This window comes from Callorhinus ursinus, unplaced genomic scaffold (genome assembly GCF_003265705.2).
Source record: "Callorhinus ursinus isolate GAN/ISIS: 27379988/994484 unplaced genomic scaffold, GSC_fseal_2.0 scaffold39, whole genome shotgun sequence".
Lineage (NCBI taxonomy): Eukaryota > Metazoa > Chordata > Mammalia > Carnivora > Otariidae > Callorhinus > Callorhinus ursinus.
In genome coordinates, this window is record NW_027397101.1 from 21,707,573 (window position 1) to 21,732,010 (window position 24,438).

A 24,438-nucleotide genomic window follows, 5' to 3' on the forward strand; every position below is an offset into this window, starting at 1 on the left:
AGGATTGAAGGAACTAAGTAATTGGCTCCTAAACCACAAAGAAGGTAGTCAGAATTTGAACCCAGGTCAGTCTGACTCCCAGAGCCAATATCCTTTACCATTCATCAGTACTGCCTCAGCTTTTGTCCTTCTAACTGGGTGCCATTTTGAGGGTTACTTAGCTTTTTCTCTGCCTCAATTTCCTGGTCTGCAAAAGGGAACAAGAATAATTTTGTGTTACTGGGATTGTGAGGATTAAATTATATACTGGATATAAAAATGCCTTATTCCACATACCATGCTATTATTATTCTTTTAAATTATCACATTCGAGGGTTGGGAAGAATCTAATTATCACCTGCTTTTCTCATTTGGTGAGGAGGAGGAATAACTGAGTAAATGTTATTTATCGCTAACAGAGCTCACATTCATGGTTCCAGAATGCTAGAACTTGGAAGACTCCACAGGAAGCCGCCTTTGTAGTAACTGATGAGGAAACTGAGACCCAAAGAGCCAAGTCATCCTTGGGGTCGTAGACTGGGAGAACCATGCCCTTGGTGAAACTGTTTTCAAAGCTACTAATGAGCCTCTCCATGTGAGTACAATGAACTCTTAGCTCCCCTTCTTGTGTTTTATTGTTAAATGTGCCACCAACAATGAGTTATCGATCAAATATATGCTATGTCTAACATTTTTTTCCTACTTATAAATGTGAAAAATGAAATTTTTCCTTTCTGAAAACTTAAAAACCCATAGCCTGTGAAAACTTACACTTTTCTCTGAAGTATATTAAAAGATGCATAGTACAGTGCTTGCTTCGGCAGCACGTACACTAAAATTGGAATGATACAGAGAAGAGTAGGATGGTCCCTGCACGAGGACGACACACAAATTTGTGAAGCATTCCGTATTTACAAAATAAATCAATAAAAAATAAAAGATTACTTTTAAAAACCAATTTGAGAGAGCAAATCTAGAGTGATCACAATTCTGTTTTGATATACATTATTTAAAACTTTGGGTTTTATAAAGGTACTCATTTTTACCTTGCAAGTCCTATAAATAACTATTAAAAACAAGAATTCTTGGGGTGCCTGTGTGGCTCAGTTGGTCAAGTGTCCGACTCTTGGCTTTAGCTCAGGTCATGATCTCAGGGTCATGAGATCGAGCCCCATGTCGGGCTCCATACTTGGCTTGGAGTCAGCTTGAGATTCTCTTTCTCCTTCTTCCCCTGCCCCTCCCCCCACTCATGTGTGCCCTCTCTCTTTCTCTTTCAAATAAATAAATAAATCTTTAAAAAAAAACCCAAGAATTCTCAGTTACAATGGGCAATAAACACACATCCTCATTATATTTGATTTCTAAACATTGGTCGCAAAATGGAAAGGGCCTGAGATTTGAATCTATTATGTTCTCAACACTTTTAAACGTTCTTATTTAATCATCACCAAGCCCATGAAGCAAATATCATGCCCATTTTGAAATGAGACGATGGAGGCTCAGAGATGTTTAGTAATTAATTTACTGAACATTATAGAGCTACAAGAGGCGAAGCTGAGATTATAACCTGACTCTTTATGATTCCTGAAGCTCAGGGTTTTTCCATGATTCTAGTTTGCTTTGAACAAAATGCATTTGAGATTTATCTTTACCGTACACGGTATTTCCCATCGCACTTTTCATTGTACTGATCATATCAGTTACAGTCCAGGCAGGGGAAGAGGAGCTGTGTATTTTGGAAATCATGACTTTAGTTAGGGATTAGAGCTTGCATGACTGTGGGGAGTTGCAAAGGAAGGCCTGGGTGGGGGGGGAGGGGGGGTCCCTGGGTCAGAGAACAGTCTCTAGGCACTTTCTCAGAAGCACTGTTAATACACACGGTAAGTCAGAGCTTGTGGGAGAATCTAAAACACTTTGTGCGTCTGGCTGCCAGCATGGGATTGCAGAGAAGAACCTCATGGAAGGGTCTGTGGAAGCTGCCACCCCCACATCTGCAGCCAGGTACGTGGGGTTCATCTTACCTACAACTTGGGGTGTGTATTATGGCATGCTTACGGGAGAAGGCACCAACTCAACAGCTGACAGACGGGAGCCCTCGTGATCTCTGGTGGGTCAGTCTTGTCAACCTCATCCCAAGCCTTATCCCCTTTTTCTTTAGCTCTTCAAACTGTATTTGTCCTGTAGGTTGCGTGTCAGAATCCAGTGGGCTGAAGCATGGGACAGTGCTGAGCACAGTGCCTGGCACAAAATAGAAGATCAATGATCACCCTACTTCTGGGTTGTAAACAATAGCACCTGCTTCAGCTCTTTGAAGCAGAGGATGAATTTATTGCAGGTCATTAGGTAGCTCAGAGAATTTCTGGGAGGGCTGGATCCACTGGAGGGCACACAGACAGAAACAATATCGAACTACCCATGAGTTTGTATCAGAGGCAGCCCTCTTGCAGCCTTCTCTAGGCACAGATATCATAACAAGCAAAGCTGATGTTGGGCCCTCGATTCCAGAATTGGAATTTCCCAGAAACAGAGGTCTCTGTTATTGGCCACCGCAGGAAATGTGTTTCATGCTCCTGTATGCTCACCCTGCTCTCTTCGAAATCAAATCTCTGCCCAGCAGAGCCTGGATCACACACCTGTGCCCTTACTGCAAGGGAGGCTGGGAAAGCAAGGGAGAGAAAGGGGTAATTTGTCTAAGACTGATGCTCTCTGCAGGTTGCCTTCTACACCATGAGTTCCTCCCCTGGAAACTTCCTGGAAACTGGCTATAGCCCAATTGGCTTAAGGCAGTCAACTCTGGCCAACCACGAGGCTCAGGCGCTAGCACTCTGATCATACCCAGGGAAGGCTGGTACTTCTGCAGTCTTGAATGCTGCTTGGTTGCTGGGGTTCAAGCAATAGTTTACCGTATCCTACAACTACAACTGTGAGCCTTGGTCCCCAGCTTCCGCATTATACCAGAGGAAGGCCTGATGTTCCCCAAAGCCATGAAAGATGAGGGTAGGGCTGGAGCCAGTTTTCTACCATGCCATAATACTATGGTACACTGACCCCTAATTACCTGATGAGAGGGGCCAGTGCTTTTCTAATCATGTACCTCGTAAGCCCCATGGCCCAAGATTAAGGTCACTCTCTGGGATTCTGCTGTCTGGCCTTGTTAATCTTCGTGCAAATGCCTTAGAACTGCTGAAAAACAAACTGAGGTATATGAAACATGTTTAAGAGTTTACTTGAGCAAGAATCGATTTGAATTGGGCAGTGCCAAATGGGAAGTGGTTAGGAGCACTCTGCCCACAGGGGCCAGGGGAAAAACTTGATAGAGAAATGTAGAAATTATGTGATTGGCTATAGCTTAAAGCCTGCTTGGCTGTTTATGATTGGCTATCTTTAGTATTTTGATTTCATAACCTGAGGCATTTGTAAAGGTTAAGGTTTAGATTTTGGTCTGCTTATGCTGGCTGCCAGGGTGTTAGAGTCACTCCTCTCTATTGACCTCCTTGTTTAATGAGTTTAACAGAATACAGTGGGTAATAGGGACCGGTGAACGTGCAACTGCTTCTATTTTTGTGAGGTCTGTTCACTTATTCATTCAGTCCGTCCTTGTGTGTGTATTGAGTGGCATTTTCCCTTTTTGCACTGGTGCAAATGTCTGGTTTCCACCTTTGGGAGGGCGGGACTCTTCATGTGGAAAATTACCCAAATACGGGAAAGGTGTTCAAAGATGTTGGGTGGCCACAAAGCCTGACGGGTATCCATTACCCTAATAAATACCAATTCCTGATTCATTCCCCTTCCCTCTTCCTTGCTGGCATAGTCCATGTGGACTCCATAACCGTGAGAGAGTAGACTTTGACATCAGGCATGCCTGGGCAGGCTTGGGTTCCAGTTTGGCTACTGCTAAAACCAGCGTGGCCTTGGGCAGGTAGCATGACCTCAGGAGTCTCAGTTCCCCATACCAGGAAGGCTTCTCTCAAAGGGTAGTTGCTATGATTAAATGAGAGTATGCAAAATCTTACCAATATGTCAAGCACACAATAAACATAGGAGAAATGCCAGCGATTCTTTTTTTTTTTTTTTAAGATTTTATTTATTTATTTGACAGAGAGAGACATAGTGAGAGCAGGAACACAAGCAGGGGGGAGTGGGAGAGCAGGAACACAAGCAGGGGGAGTGGGAGAGGGAGAAGCAGGCTTCCCGCGGAGCAGGGACCCCGACGCGGGGCTCGATCCCAGGACCCCGGGATCATGACCTGAGCCGAAGGCAGACGCTTAACGACTGAGCCACCCAGGCGCCCAATGCCAGCGATTCTTAAAAGAAGACTTCAAGGAGAGTTCTTTCCTGCTCTTGACTCTTTAGGGCTCAACCTGATGATAGTTCATTGTGTTCTTTTGCTAACACTCACCCAAAAACTAAGTTCCAGCGGCAATTCTGGGACATCTACTCTTCACCAAAGCAGGGGCAGGGAGGAGAGAGAGGACTGGAAAAATTTGGAAGGCTCATGACAGTTCACTCCTATTTATTGTAAGTAGACGACAAGCTTCCTCAATCTGAAAGTCCAAAAGTTCAAGGCAGCGTGGTGGCAGGCCAAACTGGACCTGGGGGTCCCAGGCCACCGTAGAATTCCAGCATTACTTTTTACTACCTATGGGGCCTTGGGCACTGGAACTTGAGACCCACTCACTTATTCTTTCAGCCGGTCACTCAGTCAACAAATACTTATTGATCATCTGTGTGCCAGACTGTGGACTGGTGTGAATAATACAGAAAATTCTGTAAGGCAGAGCGATGTGGGGGCAAATACTCCTGACTCACCATGAATGGTGTGACAATAAGGGTGCTTACAAGCTAGAGCAATGGCGCATAACAGAGAACTTTAGTCTTTCTGGGTGCAGGGAATGACTCAGAGAAGCCCACACAGAGTCGGCAACATTACAGCTGGGTTTTAAAAACTGAGTGGGAATTGTCAAGGCAGACAGTGGGGTAAGGACATTCCAGACAAGGAGAAAAGACTTTCCCCATACAACAAATTAATCCTGACCTTACAGAAATCAGAGGGCTTAGGTAATCAATAACCAGCTATTTTTTAGTGGATAAAGCCTTTAACAACAAAAAGCTCTTTATCATCACCAGCAGCGGCAGTGACAATGACCAGAGTACCACCAGAGCTGTTAAGTGTCAGTTCACAGGATCTGGTCTGGGCAGAACAGGTGTTCTCTCCATGGAATGAAGGCTCACTCTGGAAGAGAATATTGATGGGGTCACTTGCCTTGGTCCCTGGACCTGTCACACGCCTGTTGTAAATATCATAATACCAGTCAACTTTATACTGGTGAGCTGGGTCTCTAGAAAGGTCTAGAATTCTAAAATAGGACAAGAGTGTAAAGTAAGGTAATCACTCTATTACAATTAGGTCAGAAGGGAAGGAGGAACAGAAATGGGCTATGTGAATTAGCATTTATGAGACGTATGAGTATAGTTATAATGTATCCGACATAGTAAACCAATATAGTTTTATTTCCTCCCTGAGTCATGTTCCTGTACAGTCTTTTGCCTCCATGGCTAAACCTTAAGGCTCACTGCTTTAGGAGAAGAGAGAACAAATCCTACCCAGGAAAAAGCCATTGAGTTTCAAAGTCTATAGCAAGCCTTGAAAATAAGACTTTTTCTAAATAAAAATGTTTCTGTCATAGAGAAGAATAGAACAGTGGTTGTTAGAGGGGAGGGCAGTTGGCGGGTAGGCAAAATGGGTGAAGGGGTGAAGAGGTACAAATTTCCAATTATAAAGTAAATGAGTCATGAGGATGTAATATACAGCATGGTGACTATAGTCAATAATATCGTAGTATATACTTGAAAGTTGCCAAGAGAATGAAATCTAAAAGTTCTCATAACAAGAAAAAAATTTTTTTTCTATAATTTTCTATGGTGATGGTTGGTAACTAGATTTACTGTGGTGATGATTTCTCAGTGTATACAAATATTGAATCATGTTATACAGCTGAAACTAATATAAGTTATATGTCAATTATACCTCAATTTAAAAAAATGGAATGGAATGCATAAAATTTCAGATACCTAATCTATATTTGTAGAGAAGTGTGATTTTAGTTTACTTATGATACGCTTATTTGCACAGAAAAAATGTAGACATTTATTAAACAAATTGAAATATTTGTTCTTGCAGAATAAATAATAAATACAAATAGGGGAGTTTCTAAATTTCTTAAACTCCCATTCGACAGATCAAGTGTCAAGCCTCCCGAGACTTGATTCTGCTTAGGGAGTTTCTTAGTCAGTTTGGGCTGTTATCGCAGAATACTATAGACTGAGTGGCTTCAGCAAAAAACATTCATTTCTCATAGTTCTGAGATCAGGATGCCTTCATGGTTGGCTTCTTGGTGAGGGCCCTCCTCCTGGTTCACAGCCCACTTCCTTCTTGCTGTATCCTCACACAGGGGAGAGTGAGCTCTGGAGGCTTCATCTCTGTATAAGGCACGAATGGCATCTGACCTCATTGAAACCTAATTACCTACCAAATGCCCCAGTGAGTACCATCCCATTGGAGATTAGGGATTCAACATATGAATCTAGGGCTTCACCGTCACAGGGAGGCATTACTCAGGATGTGATGAAGAGGAAACAAAACGTCCAGCCCTTCTTGCTCAGGTGGGCTGCAACAGGAGGGAGGCAGAGACAGAGCCAGGCAGAGGCATGTTATGATTCTATTTTCCCTTCTTGAAGCTGCACTCTGATAGGAGACCTCAGAAATATCCAGCTAGGTATGAGAAAATTATGGGAGTTAGAGGTGGCCAGTGATGCGGGTCAGAGTATGTTACGCCGAAATGTGGTGCCTTGGCATAATGAACATTTTAAGATGAAGCAGTTTGAGAAATGGCAGAAGCAGGAAGGACTCTCAGACCTCCCGCGTCTCTCCCCAAGCAGGTCATTAAACCCTCATGTGAGAGATGTTCTCCCTCTGCCAGGAGGAAAGGAGCAAGCTTGTCTCTGCAGATGAGGGGTGATGAGAAGAATCTGGATGAACAGAATTTGCCAAGTTTCCCCCGCAGCTTACTACCTTTAGCTCATACGCTTTTGTCCTATTACATCTTCCCTCGTATAAACGTGCACAAGGTTCACTGTTCCTTTGGGTCTTCATTTCCTTATGCAGGCTCCAGTGTTACATAAAATTTATATTAAATAAATGTGTATGCTTTTCTTTCATTAATCTGTCTTTTGTCAACCAATTTACACGGCCTCAGAGGGAGAACCCAACAGGGTAGAAAGAAAAGGAATTTTTCCTCCCGTACAATGGCTTCTGAGGTGATGCTAGAGGAAAGCTGTGAGCCTGAAGGGTTCTCATGTGTGACCTCTTCCAGTATGACACAGAGTGGTGAAAAGTGATTGAGGAGTGTGAAGTTGTACTCTGTGAGGTGCTCCACGACTTGTCTGGCATTCAGGGAACCCAGACGTTCCCTCACGTCTTAGTGAGTAGGTGCGCATGCTCTGAGAGAGCCCTAGAGCTGTGCAGTGTCAAAGAAGCCCCTATGCCAAGACTTTGTAACAGAAGGAAGATGGCTGAGACTATGGGTATCATTTGTGAGGAGCAGCATGTCATCTCAAAATGTCTACTGGGTCATACCTCAGGGGTCGCTGGCCTGGAGGCTAAGCAGACCAGACATGTGACATCGGAGACCTGCAAGGATCTAGGACCTCAGTACTTGAAATGTATCCAAAGACCAGCAGCATCAATATTACCTGGGATCTTGTCAGATGTGCAGAGTCTTGGGTTATCACCCCAGACCCTGTGAATGAGGATCTGTACCTTAACAAGGTACACAGATTATTCACATCACATTTAAGTTCCAGAAGCCTTGATCTAGAAGACATTGTGTGAATCCAAGGGCTCTGCCTCTCCTTTACAATCCACCATGAGATGTATAGCACAGTCACCCTCTACAGCCGTGTGCTGTCTTAGGGAAGAGCAAAAGAAGGGGGAGAAAATGCGAAAGACTCAGCATTATCTAAAATAGACTCAGTTATCTGAAGAGACTCTCTGAGTTCCTGAATTGGGTCAAGTTTCCTGGGTTGGACCAAAACTGTCCCCCTAAGGTTAAATCAGTGGTAGAAAAATAACAGAACTACATTTTCTTTGATCAGCGCCTTTTGAGGGTAATGGTTGTTCTTTTTTTTTTTTTTTTATTATTAGTCATGATTCTTTCTCACCCAGACCAGATGAATAATGTACACATTGTGTGGTTTCTCATTTGCTGTTTCATATTGCTCACTTTTATAGTCTTTTGTGCATTTAAACTTTTTTGACTCCCCTCTACATGAGTGAATCCATGGGTCTATGACATGAAATACTTTTGTAAATTTGCATAGCAGGAGACCCAGCTTAAGGCCAGTTTTTGTTTTTGTTTTTGTTTTTGTTTTTTTCCCCTGCCCTGAGATTCAGTCAAGCCTGGACATGTCTGCACAGCTGCTAGAGAAGACTAGCAGGACTCTATTTCAGGCACTAAAAATCCTCATAAAAGAGAATTCATCTTAAGGGAAAAGAGTAGTAGTAAAGGACAAAAGGAGCACCGAGTTTCATAGTATATATAGCAAGTCTTGAATTAGGCTTTTTTGGTAAAACAGTTTCTGAGCCTCTTCAACATTTTATTCAATAAAGTGCCAGGCCTCAAATAAAGTTTTGAGTTAAGTCTTGTTTGAAACACTAGTTATATATCTATCCGACTCATCACCCTCCAAGCACGCACACCCTTGTTTTGCAACACACTTGGTGACTACTTTATTTATTCATTCTTTTATATCATTCTGTGTCTTTTATTTGAAGCCATATGCATGAATTATTTTATGTTAAAATAAACTGTTACACATATACACACACACAAAGTGCCAGCCTTGTGGGTCTCAATTATACTTAGAGGGGCACAACCCAGGATCTGACAGAGAGGGAAAGCAAAGCCCAGCCCTTCTGGCCCAGTTGGTTCAAAGAGAGGAATGCCCGATCAGAGGTGAGGAGTATCACTCAGACCGCCTCTTACCAGTTCAAAGATACGAGAGCCCATCAGGCATAACCTCCTTCAACTTTCCAGTATTTTCTCTATAGACACTTTTATTTGTTAACCCATCCTCAGCAACTTTTCTCTTGTCTCAGGGCATCTGATGTTGCGCCTTTTGTGAAATGACCTTCGCCCTTGCCCCTACCCCTTCCCACCCTCTTTAAGGGGCGTGGCTGTTGTTGGGTAGGAGCAACCTTGCCTTTACCCCTCTTGGGTTCGGGTCTGGAGGCATGCAGAATAAACTAACAAAAGACAAGTTAACAGGAGTAAGGCACAATATTTTCTGAATATTTATTTACACAAGGGTTCGTGGAAAAGAATTGAAAATTCAAGAAAGCTATTGCACTCTATTGGAAGCTATTGGGGGCTTATATAACATTTTAATGAAGGAAAGGAGGTTTGAGCATCAAGAGAAGATTGAGCATCAAGGAGTGAAATCTATGGGGGAAATTAATGGAATATAAAGGTTATTTTAGTAAAGTTTGTTTATGAAAACTCATCTTGCTATTGATTGTCTATCTCTGATGGTAAGAATTGCTCTTCTCTTCCTGATGGTGATGGGGGCAGCTTCACAAAGAGAAATTTATGCCCTGTTTTTTAGGCCGATAAGAAGAGGGCAGAGAACTCTGCCTGCATCTGTTGATTCTCAGTTGCTGTCAGCTCGAAATAATCCTTAGCCAATTAACAAGTCAGGGAACGACAGATGTTGGCGGGGATGCGGAGAAAGGGGAACCCTCCTACACTGTTGGTGGGAATGCAAGCTGGTGCAGCCACTCTGGAAAACAGTATGGAGGTTCCTCAAACAGTTGAAAGTAGAGCTACCATTCGATCCAGCAATTGCACTACTGGGTATTTACCACAAAGATACAAATGTAGGGACCCGAAGGGGTACGTGCACCCCAATGTTTATAGCAGCAATGTCCACAATAGCCAAACTGTGGAAAGAGCCAAGATGCCCATCGACGGATGAATGGATAAAGAAGAGGTGGTATATATACACAATGGAATATTATGCAGCCATCAAAAGGAATGAGATCTTGCCATTTGCAACGACGTGGATGGAACTGGAGGGTGTTATGCTGAGTGAAATAAGTCAGTCAGAGAAAGACATGTATCACATGACCTCACTGATATGAGGAATTATTAATCTCAGGAAACAAACTGAGTGTTACAGGAGTGGTGGGGGGTGGGAGGGATGGGGTGGTTGGGTGATAGACATTGGGGAGGGTATGTGCTACGGTGAGTGCTGTGAATTGTGCAAGACTGTTGAATCACAGATCTGTACTTCTGAAACAAATAACGCAACATATTTTAAGAAAAAAGGAAAAGAAGAAGATAACAGGAGAGGAAGAAAAGGGGAGTATGTCAGAGGGGGAGACGAACCATGAGAGATGATGGACTCTGAAAAACAAACTGAGGGTTCTAGAGGGGAGGGGGGTAGGGGGATGGGTTAGCCTGGTGATGGGTATTGAGGAGGGCACGTTCTGCATGGAGCACTGGGTGTTATGCACAAACAATGAATCATGGAACACTGCATCAAAAACTAATGATGTAATATATGGTGATTAACATAACAATAAAAAAATTAAAAAAAAAAGAAATAATCCTTAGCCAACGTGGCCTCTTTGGGGGTGGCATATTTGGATCTCTTCACTATATCAAGCATACATTTCCTCTGTTATAACTTCGTTTCCTTCCCCAGTGGCTTCTTCCTCTCTGCTTGTAAACGTGCTCAAATCTTTCTCATCTAAGGATTCATCCTTCTAGTGGCCCTTCCACATTCACTCAAAATAATATTTATTCAGGGTTTACAAGCACAGACACTGATCTAGGTGTTAAGGACGTTGTGGGTGAATAATACAGATACAGTCCTTGTCCTCCTGAAATGTATAGTCTGTTGTCCAATCTCATTTCCTTTTTTTTTTTTTTTAAGATTTATTCATTTCTTTGAGATAGAGAGAGAGAGAGTGCGCATGCATGCAAGCAGGGGGAGGAGCAGAGGGAGAGAGACAAGCAGACTCCACGCTCAGTGTGGAGCCTGATGTGGGGCTCGATTCCAGGACCCTGAGATCATGACACGAGCTGAAGGCAGATGTTTAACCGACTGAGCCACCCAGGTGCCCCTAAATATATATTTTTTTAATGATTCCCTTTTTCCATCCCTACCATCAGGTTTCTAGATTGGCCACAATCATCTCTGGCTCATCAGTGGTCATTATAACTGGTCCTCCTGCCTCTGGTTTCAGCTCCGTTAGATCCCTCCTCCAGATGTCAGCTATAAAGGTCACTCCTATGCTTTTGATCCCTCAGAGACTCTCCATTTCCTATCGGATAAAGTCCAAATTTCCCAGTGGGGCCTCACACTTTTGTCACTGCCTTCATCACCAGCCTCCTCTCCCTGACTTGTTCTCTGTCCTTGCAGGTTCCACATACAGCATGTCCAGTGTGTGTAACTGCTTAAGCTCAAAACTGCCAAGAACATCCTTTCTTGGGCTCTTTTTGCTCATGGACACCTGGCTATATTTCCTAGCCTCATTTTTCAAGTTTTGGCTTTTTGGCTTTTTTCTACCTACTCTAAAAATCTTCCCAGGTTTTTCCCCTTCCTTTTTTTTTTTTTTTAAAGATTTTTTTAATTTGTTTGACAGAGAGAGAAAGAGAGTACATGCAGGGGGAGCGGCAGGCAGAGGCAGAGGGAGAGGGAGAAGCAGGCCCTCCGCCGAGCAGGGAGCCCGACACGGGGTTCGATCCCAGGACCCTGGGATCATGATCTAAGCCAAAGGCAGACGCTTAACCGACTGAGCCACCCAAGCGTCCTGGTTTTTCTGCTTCCTGAAGGGAGAGATGGGTGTCCTTCCTCTATGCTTCCGTAGTGGCTGTATGTATCACTATCGTTAGCGTCACTATGCTATTATTTTATAACTACTCATTCTGTCTTTCTCACCAAGCTTTGAGGTTCTTCAGAAAAGTGTTTGGAGCATAGTAGGAACTCAATAAATATTTGTGGAATGAGGCATGATCTGCGCTTTTCCATCACTAGATGAGATTCCCCGGACTGTAGACATGGAACTTAGTCCTAACTGGTTTTATTGCATAGTGTCGTTGGATAACGAGCATCTCCACCAAGAGATGAGATGTTAATGGCTCTACCTTAGCCTTCCACTCACTACTTCATTAAGCCTGTCCTGTGGTGGGAAATGTACTTCACCCATGGCTATATGATAAACACCCATGATGCACATTCATTACCACTTGTTTTTTATTTCCTGCCTCGATCATATCCCAGCACACTGGTTTCTCTTTCCATTGAGAATAAAATCAGACATTTAAGGGTGAATTTGGGAGTTAGGTAAACAGATAAGGCTAAATTTGAGAAAGAAACCATGTGTGTAACATGCCATTGAGCCTTTCAGTGTCTGAGACCTAAGGTTATCTTTGTTCACTTATCCAATTAATTGTATATAAATGTGTATTTACATTTTAAGCATCCTTTGAAAACTACCACATAGCTTCACAGAACGAGGATTGATCACAGAATGAGAATGCTTACTATGGGGTGTCATGAAGGTATTCAAACGCCCAGTGCAAGGACTGAGGGCAGCCGTTAGATGTTGGGTAAACCCTCTGTGGAAATCCACATCCTCCTTACATGTGCACAGATGCAAATGTTCTAGCTGGAAAAGACCTTAAGGGATTATTTTGGTGAACTCTCACTTTACAGATTCAGAAACCGAACCCATTAGAGGTTTAAGTCTGTGTTCTCAGTGTTCCATGGACAGTGCCGGGAAGCAGGATGTCCTGGAGAAAGGGCTACAAATGTGAATTTTCTGTTTCCATCCCATCAGCAGGAATTTGACTGAGGTGTGGGTTGGAAATCAAGGGCTTCAGTAAGTTGCCAAGTTATCCTCCTCTTTTCCACTGAATTCAGGTAGGACCCTCACCCTGCCACACCAGTTCCTTGTGATTCTTTCCACCTTTGTGCTATTCATAAATTGGATAAGTAAATCATTCTTGTTTACATCCACACAGTTTATAAAAAGTTCACAAAGACAAGACTACATTAGAGCCTTTCAGCTTACATTAGGGTTTCCTTTGCATTATATCCCTTTGGGGTTCTTCATTGCCTGATTGGTAATCCTCCCAGCTGAATTTTATCCAGTGTTTATTTCTCTATCTTGTCCCAAATGATGTCATGAAAGATGACCAATGCCTGGCTGATACTCAGAGCACTGTATCTACCTTTTCCCTCAACTTGCAGGCTTATGAAACTATCAGAACATCCTTTTTAAAAATTAAGATGAAATTGTTTTTTATTTCTTAATATTCTCTCTTTCCTCAAAGTCTCTCCTGTTTTTTTTTTTAATCTTTCTCTGACAATGACTTCTGCCATTCATTGACTCTTTCCCTCTGTTTCTTTTAGCCCAGTTTTGTTTTGTTTTTTAAAATCACGTCTACATACTCATTATTCTACGTACGGAGGTGGTTTCATCTAGACCAATGACTTCAACCACCATCTATTTGCCAATGACTCCAAAATCTCCAGCCACCCTGTCCAAAATGTAAGTCCCATATTCTCAGCTATATCTGGTGATTGGCGGCAGCCTTGTATTAGAGGTACAGTCACTTTCTGTCTGCCTACACCCCCTTCTTATAGAATATGCCTTCCTGCAGCCCATCAAGGGTAGCCATGCAGATCACCATGTGACCTCTTCCCTCAGGCCATAGCTGATTTTACCAGAGGGGCTACCTGTTCTAAGCCAGTCCAGTCAGTTTCCCTTGCCTGGAAATCCCTGGCCAGAAAGGCCCACGGCTATAAGGTGATACAGGGCTTGAGACCTTATCCAGTTGATAAATAAGCAGAAGAAGCCAGTATAGAGAGAGAATCTGGTGAATGGGGCAAATGTGCAAAGTGAAGCCAAGCAAAGGGCAATAGGATTTCAGAGAGATCAAGATGGAGCAGGTGGTTGCCCAAGAATTTTCTGGTGCCATTGAGACCCCCTGTTGTGTTGCCTTCATTGTAGTTCTTGAAATTCAGTCATTCATTTCTCAAATATTGTTTGATAACCTACTTACATCAGGAACTTTGGTATGGGCCAGAAATATTTTGCTGAATAAGAAAAATGTGGTCTCTGATCTCACACATCTTACATTTGAATCTTTTTTCACAGTAAATTCCTTGTCACTTGCACATGTCTGAGTGAGTTTGTTTCTTGCAATCCAGTGATCCACGGTCAGTATATAACTTAATTCTTAATATATCCCAAATCAAACTTTTGATCCTCACTATGCCAGCTCCTCAAGAAAGCCCAATCTTGATCAGTGGTATGGTGGTACACCCTTGTTTTTAAAAGCAAAAACCTTATATTTGCATTTATGCCTCTTCTGCTTAATACATATCTAACTAATGGCCAAATACTTTAGATTCTACTTCAAAATGTCCTTTCCTTCAGATATTCCTTTTTATCCTTACTTTTATCCTCACTTTTAGATCCCTGACACTTCTCACCTGCAATGTTTCAACTACCTTTTGTCAGGTCCTCCTGTTGTCAGTCTGTCCCTACGTTGGCTCATCCTCCATGATGTCACAGCACTCCTTCCTAAGACCCATTTGTCATCTTGACACTCACCCCTAAACATATCCATTGCCTCCTTTTCGCTCCAAGGACAAAGTATAAACTTCTTAAACAAGAGGCCCTACATGACCTGCTCCCAAATTCTTCTCCATTGTTCTCTCCCACAACTTGGACTCCAGTGATTTCCAACCACATGAAACACCTAGCATTTCTGAGTTTGTGTTTTTCCAATACACATTTCTTTTTGTCATAAATAATAATGAATTAAACTTGCTTATAAAAAAGTCTTTTTGTACAACCCTAATATTTTTTTAAGGATAAATGCCTAGAAACAGAATTACTGCACCAAAGTCTATTTTAAGATTTTTGATTTTAATGGTTAAATTCTTTTATTAAAGAGATTGTAACAATTTGCAATCCCATTGATGTATGAAAATGCCATACCTCATAGACTGAATATTATCACTTTTTGACATTTGCTAATTTAATGGAATGATAGCATTTTATTTAGTCCTTTTTTTCTGTTTCTTTTCTTATGTGAATATAGTTGACACACAGTGTTACATTAATTTCAGGTGTACAACTTACTGATTTGACAAGTTTATACATCGTGCTACATTCACTACAAGTATAGCCACCCTCTGAACCATTACATCCCTATTACAGTATGATACTTTTTATTCCTGTGATGTACTCATTCCATAACTGGAGGCCTATATCTCCCTAATTCAATTTTTAAAAATGAATACTTATACTGAAATTGTAGTATGTTTTATTGGAGTTATCCAGATGTTTATATTCTGTATCCATTGTTCCATGAAGATTTTAGTATGTTTCCTAAAGAACTGTCTGCATTCTGAGTTCATGATGGATGGATGCAAATACCTTGTCTGTCTTACTTGTGGCAAATTTTCTTCTCGGTGTGTTGGGTCTGCATTTAGTTGTGATCATTCTATTCTTTGACTTACAGAAGCTTCACATTTTCCTTTCAATTCAGCCTTCCAAGTTTTCTTCTTTGTATTTTCTTCAACAGCTTTTAGATTTGGAATGTCTTTATTCACAAAAGGACCACAAAGATGCTTTTCTCTCTGTTTCCAGGTTTTGATCACTTCTTACCACCTGGACTTGGCTGCAATGTCATCTTCAGGAAAGATTTAATTTTATTTTTTTCTGAAATTTTAGTCACCATTTTTTTTATGATGGCCCAAAAATTTATAGCTGGTAGGGCCCATGTTCATTGACGATTCTTCCTCCTTATGGCCTTTTTTGGCATTTCATGTGTATTTTTGCCTCCAAATGAATTTTATCATCACACTGTCAAATATTTTAAAAATCCCGTTGAGATTTGGATTGCATTTAGACCTATAAAGTAATTTGACATATTTACAATATTCATTTTTCCCATCCAGGAACATCATATATTTTTCTAGTTGATGTCCCATAGCCAGGTTTTGCAATTCTTTTGATATAGATCATGCACATAAACTTATCCCTACAGTTTTGTATCCCTTTCGTTGTTAAAATAGCAAATAGGACTGTTTCGTTGTTTTTCTATTTAAAATATACTCTTGCTGATATGCAATAAATATTTCAATTTATATTTTTGTCTCAAATCTGTACTTTAATAATTTTTCAATAGATGCTTTGTAGTTTTAAGGTTACATGATGTGATATTATTTATATATAGTTATTATGTTGTCTCTTCATTTTCTTTTTTTAAAAGATTTTATTTATTTATTTGAGAGAGAGAGAGAATGAGAGATAGAGAGCATGAGAGGGAAGAGGGTCAGAGGGAGAAGCAGACTCCCTGATCAGCAGGGAGCCCGATGTGGGACTCGATCCCGGGACTCCAGGATCATGACCTGAGCCGAAGGCAGTCACTTAACCAACTGAGCCACCCAGGCGCCCATCTCTTCATTTTCAATAACTAGAATCTCTTTTCTTTTTCAAATATTAATATAGTGTTCAGGACTTTAAAGACAGTATTATATAATAATGGGATGGAGGGAATCTTTATCTTATTCCTACTGTTAATGGGAATGCCTCCAGTCCTTACTCTGCTGTTAAGAAAATGGCTGGCTATTGGTTTAAATTAAATATTCTTCCTCACATTAAGGAAGCATCCTTCTATTCCTGGTTTGTGAAATGATTTTTTTTAATAAGGAATTAGAATGGAATTTTATTGCCATCTTGTCATTATCCTTTGAAATAATCATACATTTATTCCAACAGCAGATATCACACACACATACTGATTTCCTAATACTAAGTCATTTTTGCATTTGTGGGAAATACTTCATTTGGTTGTAGTATTTCATTTCTTTGATTAACTGCTGAATTATATCTGTTAGTGTTTAGGATTTTTCATATCTATCTTAAAAAGTAGGATTAACCTGGAGTCTTTATTGTTGTTGGTGTTATTTGTGTCATTTTGATATCATGTTTATCTGGCTTTATAAGACAAAGGGAAGCATTCTGTCATTTTCTATGCTCTGGAATAGTTTGTGGGTTTTAGATTCATTCAAGGCCGTTTCCTCTCTCTTGCTTCTCCGTGTCACACCATTCCCTCTCCATTCCCACACTCCTATTTTCACTTGCTTCTCACCTGGGTCACCATTCTGAACCATGGGAAGTTCAGGGTGAGATGCAGGTTGATGTTACCTGCATGCTGCAAACACAGCCATGGTGTGTCTCCCCAGAGTCCAGCTGTGGATGCCTTAAAAGAGTCTCAGCAGGAGCCATCCAAAAGGCATTCACCAAGAACACCATCCAAATCAGGAAGCACCTGTGCCACAGGGGGTCTTAGAGAAGCCCAAAGATCGGGGACAGCCAGTGTGCTAGCCAGAGGAGGCATGGTCTGCCTCTGGGGAAACTGCTCGTTGCAGATGTCCAAAGGGGGAACTCCAAGGAAAACACCAGAGCCGTGGGATGAAGGGGCCAGCCACTGTGCAAGCACCACATAGGAGGTCCTGTTACCATCATAGAATGTCCCAGGCAGGTAAGATCAGTTAAGTCCCAAGGTTCCCTTCTTCCTTCCTCAAGACCTGAATCTTAAGCAGAATGCAAAGTCACCCACACCTCTCTTTGCCTGAAATAGGCCAGTGTTAGAGGAAGGGGAAAATTTAAATTAAGTGAAAGTTGGACTTCTGATATTATACTGAATGGGGTTTTAATTATTTAACAGTTGCTGGAGAACTTTTGTTACCAGAAAGTGCCTAGAAAGCTATGGAACCTATCCAAACTTGTGTCAAGGGAAATGATTTCACAGAGCAGAGTGAGAGAGGGTAGTTACGTGGAAGATCAGTGCTGGCTTCTGCTTGTTCCCACTGACTTCAGCTCAGTTGGCATGCAGGCCCAAAGGGGGCACTGAGAGTGATTCCTGGCCTTCTCTTATATGATTACTTTTAAAATGTTCTACTGTATTGTGCTTTGGAAGTTGATGGCAATACACTGCTTAATCTAAATCTTGGACATTGTAATTTGCCTTTTATCGATAGAGTCTGTAATTGAAAATAAAATGAAGGACAGGGAAGAGCTTGAAGGGAACAGTGAAAAAGGCTCACATGAGATTTGGGCAAAAGAAATCTAGATGCCAACGTATTTGGGACAAGTAAAATGTATTTTAAACAGTATTTAACTGTATGTTAAACATCACAACTCACAGTTTGGGGGGAAAAAAAAAACACCTTTTTTCCCCCAGAGTCCAAAGCATTTCTAAATATATTGGAAGAATCTTAATGGAATGTGGCATTGTTTTTTTACTTTGATCTGGGTATTTTTAATGTTCTGTTTATTTGCATTCTTACCTTTTAGGTCAGAGCCTGAAAATAATATGAGGTCCTTGCTATAGTCATGTAACATTTGATGTTTTTCCTTTCTTTGAAGTTATATTAAGGCCAAGTTTATGTTAAGAAACAACTTACCAAATTCATTAGGTATAGCAGCTTGGAAATAAATGATCTCTTCTAATTATCAAGAATGTTTAAGATCATTTGGTAGGATTTTGACATTTCCAGATTTATCCTCTCTTTCTTTTTTTTTTTTTTCAGGGGGGAGAGGTTTGGGTAAATTCATCATGATAGGAAAAAATAGTTTTAGGACAATTCTCACATCTGCCAAGGATTAATTTAGCACTCATGATTTTTCAAAGCCCACGTTCCCTAGATATAGACTCTGAGGTACAAGCAGTTTATTTAGGGGGAGATGCCAGGGAAGTGATGAAGTCAAGACGGGAAAGGAAAGGAAGCCAGAAATTACCACTGTGGGCTGTCTTACTGAGAGCCTCTGAGAGACTGAGGAAAGCGTCCCTCAAGCTGGAGCTCATCCACCGTCTCTTGTTGGTTGTTGGTTATGAGGTGCTGGGTGCCAGTGGGTGTTACGTATCTAGCACTTCCCACAGGCCTGTGTGTGACAGGTCTCTATGACCAGAGTCCTCAGGCAGTAAGGGACTCTTGGCCTCTGGAAGAGCTGTGAGTTCTGAGGAGATCTGGACAGGACAGCGACAGAGTCTGCAATACTCAAGCTGGATTTGAGAGGCGGAAGACGGCAGTGGTAAGATTGCAGAGTCTAGAGCCAAACTGGGTTCAAACCAGCTATGCCCCTCCTCACCTGTGACCTTGAGGACATTATTTAACCTTTCTGTGCCTCTGTTTCCTCATCTGTAAAAAAGGAGATAGTAAGAGTACCTAATCTATTGTTGTGAGGATAAAGTGGGTCAGTATGGATAACGAGCTAAAAATAGCATTGACACATTGTAGGCTGTCTAGCTATATTTACCATTTGGGAACTCCAAAGTAAATTGCCAACCCGTTCCCAACAGTGCACCTGTGCTAAACAATTACCATTTACCTGTGTTCTCTTCACTGTCACTTAGTGACATGAGGCACCTTCTGATAATTTTAATATCTTCACTAAGAACTCAGAACTTATAAAAATAGAATTATCCTATGACCCAGCAATTGCACTACTAGGCATTTATCCAAAGGATACAAAAATAGTTATCTGAAGGGGCACCTGCACCCCAGTGTTTATAGCCGCAATGTCCACAATAGCCAAACTATGGAAAGAGCCCAGATGTCCATCGACAGATGAATGGATAAAGAAGAGGTGGTGTGGGGCGCCTGGGTGGCTCAGTCGTTAAGCATCTGCCTTTGGCTCAGGTCACGACCCCACATTGGGCTCCCTGCTCAGCGGGAAGGCTGCTTCTCCCTCTCTCTCTCCCCCTGCTTGTGTTCCCTCTCTCACTGTGTCTCTCTCTGTCAAATAAATAAATAAAATCTTTAAAAAAAAAGGTGGTATATATATACAATGGAATGTTACACAACCATTAAAAAGAATGAAATCTTGCCATTTGCAAGGACGTGGATGGAACTGGAGGACATTATGCTAAGTGAAATCAGTCAGAGAAAGACAAATACCACATGATTTCACTCTTTGTGGAATTTAAGAAACAAAACAGATGAACATAGGGGAAGGGAAGGAAAAATAAAATAAGATAAAAACAGGGAGGCAAACCATAAGAGACTCTTAACTATAGGGAACAAACTGAGGGTTGCTAGAGAGGAGGTGGGGTGATGGTGGGCATTACGGAGGGCACTTGATGTAATGAGCACTGAGTGTTATATGCAAATGATGAGTCACTAAATTCCACCCCTGAAACTAATACACTATATGTTAACTAAATTGAATTTAAGTAAAAGAAAAAAATGAATTAAAAAAACCTCAGAATTTAGCATGCTATGTATGATATTGAGTAACCTCATCTCAATTGGTATTTAAAGTTTATTTTCCATTCAGGGTACCTGGGTGGCTCAGTAGGTTATGTGTCTACCTTCAGCTCAGGTTATGATCTCAGGGTCTTGGGATCGAGCCCTACCTCAGGCTCCCTGCTCAGCGGCAAGTCTGCTTCTCCCTCTCCCTCTGTGCTCTCTCTCCCTCTCTCTCAAATAAATAAATAATCTTAAAAACAAAAGTTTATTTTCCACTCATATACGTATAGATGTATTCATCATTCAGGGGAGCATTTAAACCCCTCCCCTAAGCATCTTTTGATAAAGTTCAGTTGATTCTCCTTTTCTCCTGGAGATCACACAATACTTAGGCCCACATCTCCACAGAGGACCCTATGGTCCGAGGCCACTTCCTGTCCCCTGCCTTGTCCCTTATCTTCCATCCATGGTACTTTGCAGACAAGAGGCCCCAAGTCCCACTGGTAATTCACATAACAGAAAGCACATCTGTTATTTATATGGAATTTGAACTTAATATGATAGGAGCAAAGCACTTTTCAAAATAACCAAGAGGGAAGAAAAGGGTTAAGAAGTCTCAATGGCCATAAGGCACAAATTAAAAGCAGAGATATAAGAAATGATCCTCTTGGGGCACCTGGGTGGCTCAGTTGGTTAAGCAACTGCCTTCGGCTCAGGTCATGATCCTGGAGTCCTGGGATCGAGTCCCGCATCGGGCTCCCTGCTCGGCGGGGAGTCTGCTTCTCCCTCTGACCCTCCCCCCTCTCGTGCTCTCTATCTCTCATTCTCTCTCTCTCAAAATAAATAAAATCTTTTTAAAAAATCTGTTTAAAAAAGAAATGATCCTCTTGTCCCAAGAAGGCTGGGAGTGGGGTTTTATGCTCTTTAAATACATCTGCTTCTATTCACACACATTTGCATGTATGTCCACCACAAGCAGCTAGAGAAAAGTGAGTGATTCTTTTAGCAGATAGAAAAAAGGGAACCAAGTGAATCAGGCCCTTTCTGTTATTTCACGAGCAACCATCTAGACTCAAAGACTAGGCCAGGAATTCTGAAGTGGAAAATTTAGTGTTTTGCTCAGTAATTTTATAAGCCATCTCCCTACGTATCGGATAGCTTCGAGGAGTTGTATTTTTTTTTTCTGCTAGTTTGCCCCTAAGTATTTGAGTCCATTATTTTCAAGGGAGCCAAGAGATCTCCTAACAAACTGCACTGGCTTCCTCTGATGCTTAAAAAAAAAAAAGAAAAAGAAAAGAAAAAGAAAGAAAGAAGCAGTTGGAGAAGTTCAATAAAATATTTTTATGCACCCTATTTATTTTCCTAGACATTTAAATTTTTCATGCAGGCCTGGCATGCTCAATAATTCAAGATTATTTCAAAATGGCCAGGTTTTATTTTCCATGGATTATCCTCAGGGACTAAAGGTTTAAAGAGATGACAACCATGAAAAATCCCGGACCTGCCTCCAGCCATGCACACTGGATACTATCTCTACCAAAAAAGTAACCCCTGTCTGCTCCATAGGAGGCATCCGACAGTTAACTTAACGTAGATAATACCACGTTGCACAGCTAACTTTAGAGCAATGGGGCCATCTAGAGTCCAAATAGGGAAGTACTGAATGGAAAAATCCTACCTGGGATTAATTTCTAGAGGAACCTTGAGATCTGGGTGTTGAGAGGATGAAAGGGAAGCATGTATGTGTTGGAGCCTCTCTAGCAGGTGATCAAGACAACTCAGCTGCATGATGACTCTCCTAGGTAAAGCACATTGAACATTAAACGTTAAATATGTATAAGCATTTAAATTAAATATCGTAAACCTCATATATTTTATGAGTGTGTTTGTATAAAAAGGAATATATTCCTGTTTTATATTAAAACACTTTATTCAATCTAAAAGCTAACTTTTTATTTTTATTTTGAAAGAAATCAAAACACTTGTGGGACCCTAGAAGTACTGGGGGCCTTAGGCACTGTGCCTAGTGGATAAATCCTGCATGCACACATGAAGGAAGTCAGGGGCTTCTAAAGTCCAGAAACCTTCCTTCCCTTGTACTTTGTGTACTGAAAGTTGTCCAAACATGCGGAAGGACCTGCCATATTTCTTTGTATTCCCTGCACTTGTTTCATCTTTTAGAATTTCTCACATCTATAGTAAGGTAGATGACACAGGTAACACGGTCGTGGTGGTCTTTTTGTTCCCTAAGGGCCTCGTTGAATTAATGACACTTCTCACCTAGGAAACCTCTCAGATTGTAGGAGATATGGTACCCTAGCTGTGATGAGACATACAGCGTCCCTCTCAGAATGGCTCCAACCTGGCTCTCTGCTCCCCCGCCCAGCCACCTAGCCACACATCGAGAGGCAAGTGCTTTGTCATTTTTCCCCCCTCTTGAAAGTCACACAGCATCAATTCTGCTGTCCTGTAGGTTGAAGCAGTCACAGCAACCCCCCACCCACATTTACAGAAGAATGACAAGGTCACCTTGTAAAGGAACACGAGGGAGGAATGTGATCTGGCAAATGTCCCCTCCCCAGAGACAAATTAATAGTGGTTTGAGGCCATTTCTAAAGGGAAGGGGGTGGCGAGGGTCATGAACATAAGTGACATTTTGCCCATTTTGGTGTACTGCAGTCATCCCTGTTTCTTTAAGAGACAGGGAGACACCCCAGGTAGGCTCAGGTGATGCGGGTTATCGTGGAGTTTTGCTAAGGAGTTGGAAAAACAGAAACGGCAGAGGGTGGCTGGTATGTCCTTCTTAGCCAGCTGAACCAAGCCGTGAAGTTTTCTTTAGGGCTGTTGGGTTATGACGTCATCACTTGATCCCTTCTCCAGAGCTCAGCCATCAGGCTGCTTTCTGGGGGGGACTCCACCACCCACTTCTCTGGCCCTTACTGGTTGCCCCGCTGTCTGTTCCCGCCTCCCCATGGCTTTTACCTGCATCTTGTCTTGGCTGAGTCCCCATCACTGCTCTAGTGAGCTGTGTGCATCGGTGGCAGGAAGCCCGGTGCTTCCAGACAGCTTTGCCAGCACAAGCTGCTGGCACACCCTCCTCTGGTTAACGTTGATTTTATCAGGGATACTGGGGCACTTGGCAGCAGGGTGGGAGAGGAGTGACTCCCGGTCTATCTCGAGAGTCACACCATAGCGGTTTCTATAAGCTCCTAACTATGGGGCTGAAATTTTAGAAGTTGGATTTGCAACAGTCCATAGTAAATGTGACTGTGAATCTAATCATGTATCACAGGCATCCCTGCTTCAGAAGGGAGTTCTTTTCCCAACTGACTCCTAGGCAAGAGCCAATAGGGCTCTCAGGGCATTTGGCTCAAGAGAAATACCTCTCATTGCCTGCAGAAGTTAATTTTCTAAGACTGAGACCAGGGTGAATAAACAGGGAGAGAAGCAGGTGGAATCTCTGAGAGTAAAACCCAGCAAAAAAGTGAAATAACTTTTTAACCAAAGCAACTGCCAAACTCTTTAATATCTTTCTCTCCTCCTGTCTCCGTGAGAGTCTATTGTCTGCTCTGTAATTGCTGTCCTTGAGCTCATTTGGCTCTTAAAGCAAAGAATCAGGCCTTTGAATGCAGTACATTCGGAACCAAACCGTGAGTCTGAATGTGCCACACTCAGTGCTCTTGTAGGTCAGACTTCAAGTGGAGTTAATTACCACGGGCTCTTTGGACCCAGAGCAAGCCAATGCATCAAACTGGAAATTTCCGTGGCACCCTTAAACTTCACATCTCTGGTGCCGAAGTAAAGCACAGCTTGCCTCACATAAAGGAACATATATCATCACCCCCAGAATGACCAGCGACCTCAACAGACCTGCACAGGTATGCTCTGGAACAAACATCAGACTTTCTCTCTGTAGACAAATCTAGGCAGCACCTTTATTTGTTGATCAGTCAAAAAATATATATATTTATAGCGATCAGGAAAGAATACAGAGGAGCCTAGAGAAAGACTGCTACTTAGAGCTACAATTTTTGTTTGTCTTGTAGATACAGGCACAGAAAAATGGAATTTTAAGAGGCTATATTTACTTGATCTTTTTGTCACAATCTCTTAGACTCT

At 41.9% G+C, this 24,438-nt stretch overlaps 1 protein-coding gene and 1 non-coding gene across 2 annotated transcripts in view; both read left to right on the forward strand.

The window, feature by feature from the left end:
• Positions 1 to 24,438, forward strand: part of LOC141370590 (uncharacterized) — a 109,869-nt gene that overhangs the window by 59,778 nt on the left and 25,653 nt on the right. The window contains exon 3 of the mRNA XM_073880657.1: positions 399 to 574. Coding sequence (XP_073736758.1) covers positions 399 to 462 — 64 coding nt within the window. The 3' untranslated portion in view covers positions 463 to 574. The remainder of the gene's footprint in view (positions 1 to 398; positions 575 to 24,438) is intronic.
• Positions 788 to 894, forward strand: LOC112836297 (U6 spliceosomal RNA). Its single transcript, XR_003211446.1, has one exon. It is a non-coding gene; the product is annotated as a U6 spliceosomal RNA (small nuclear RNA).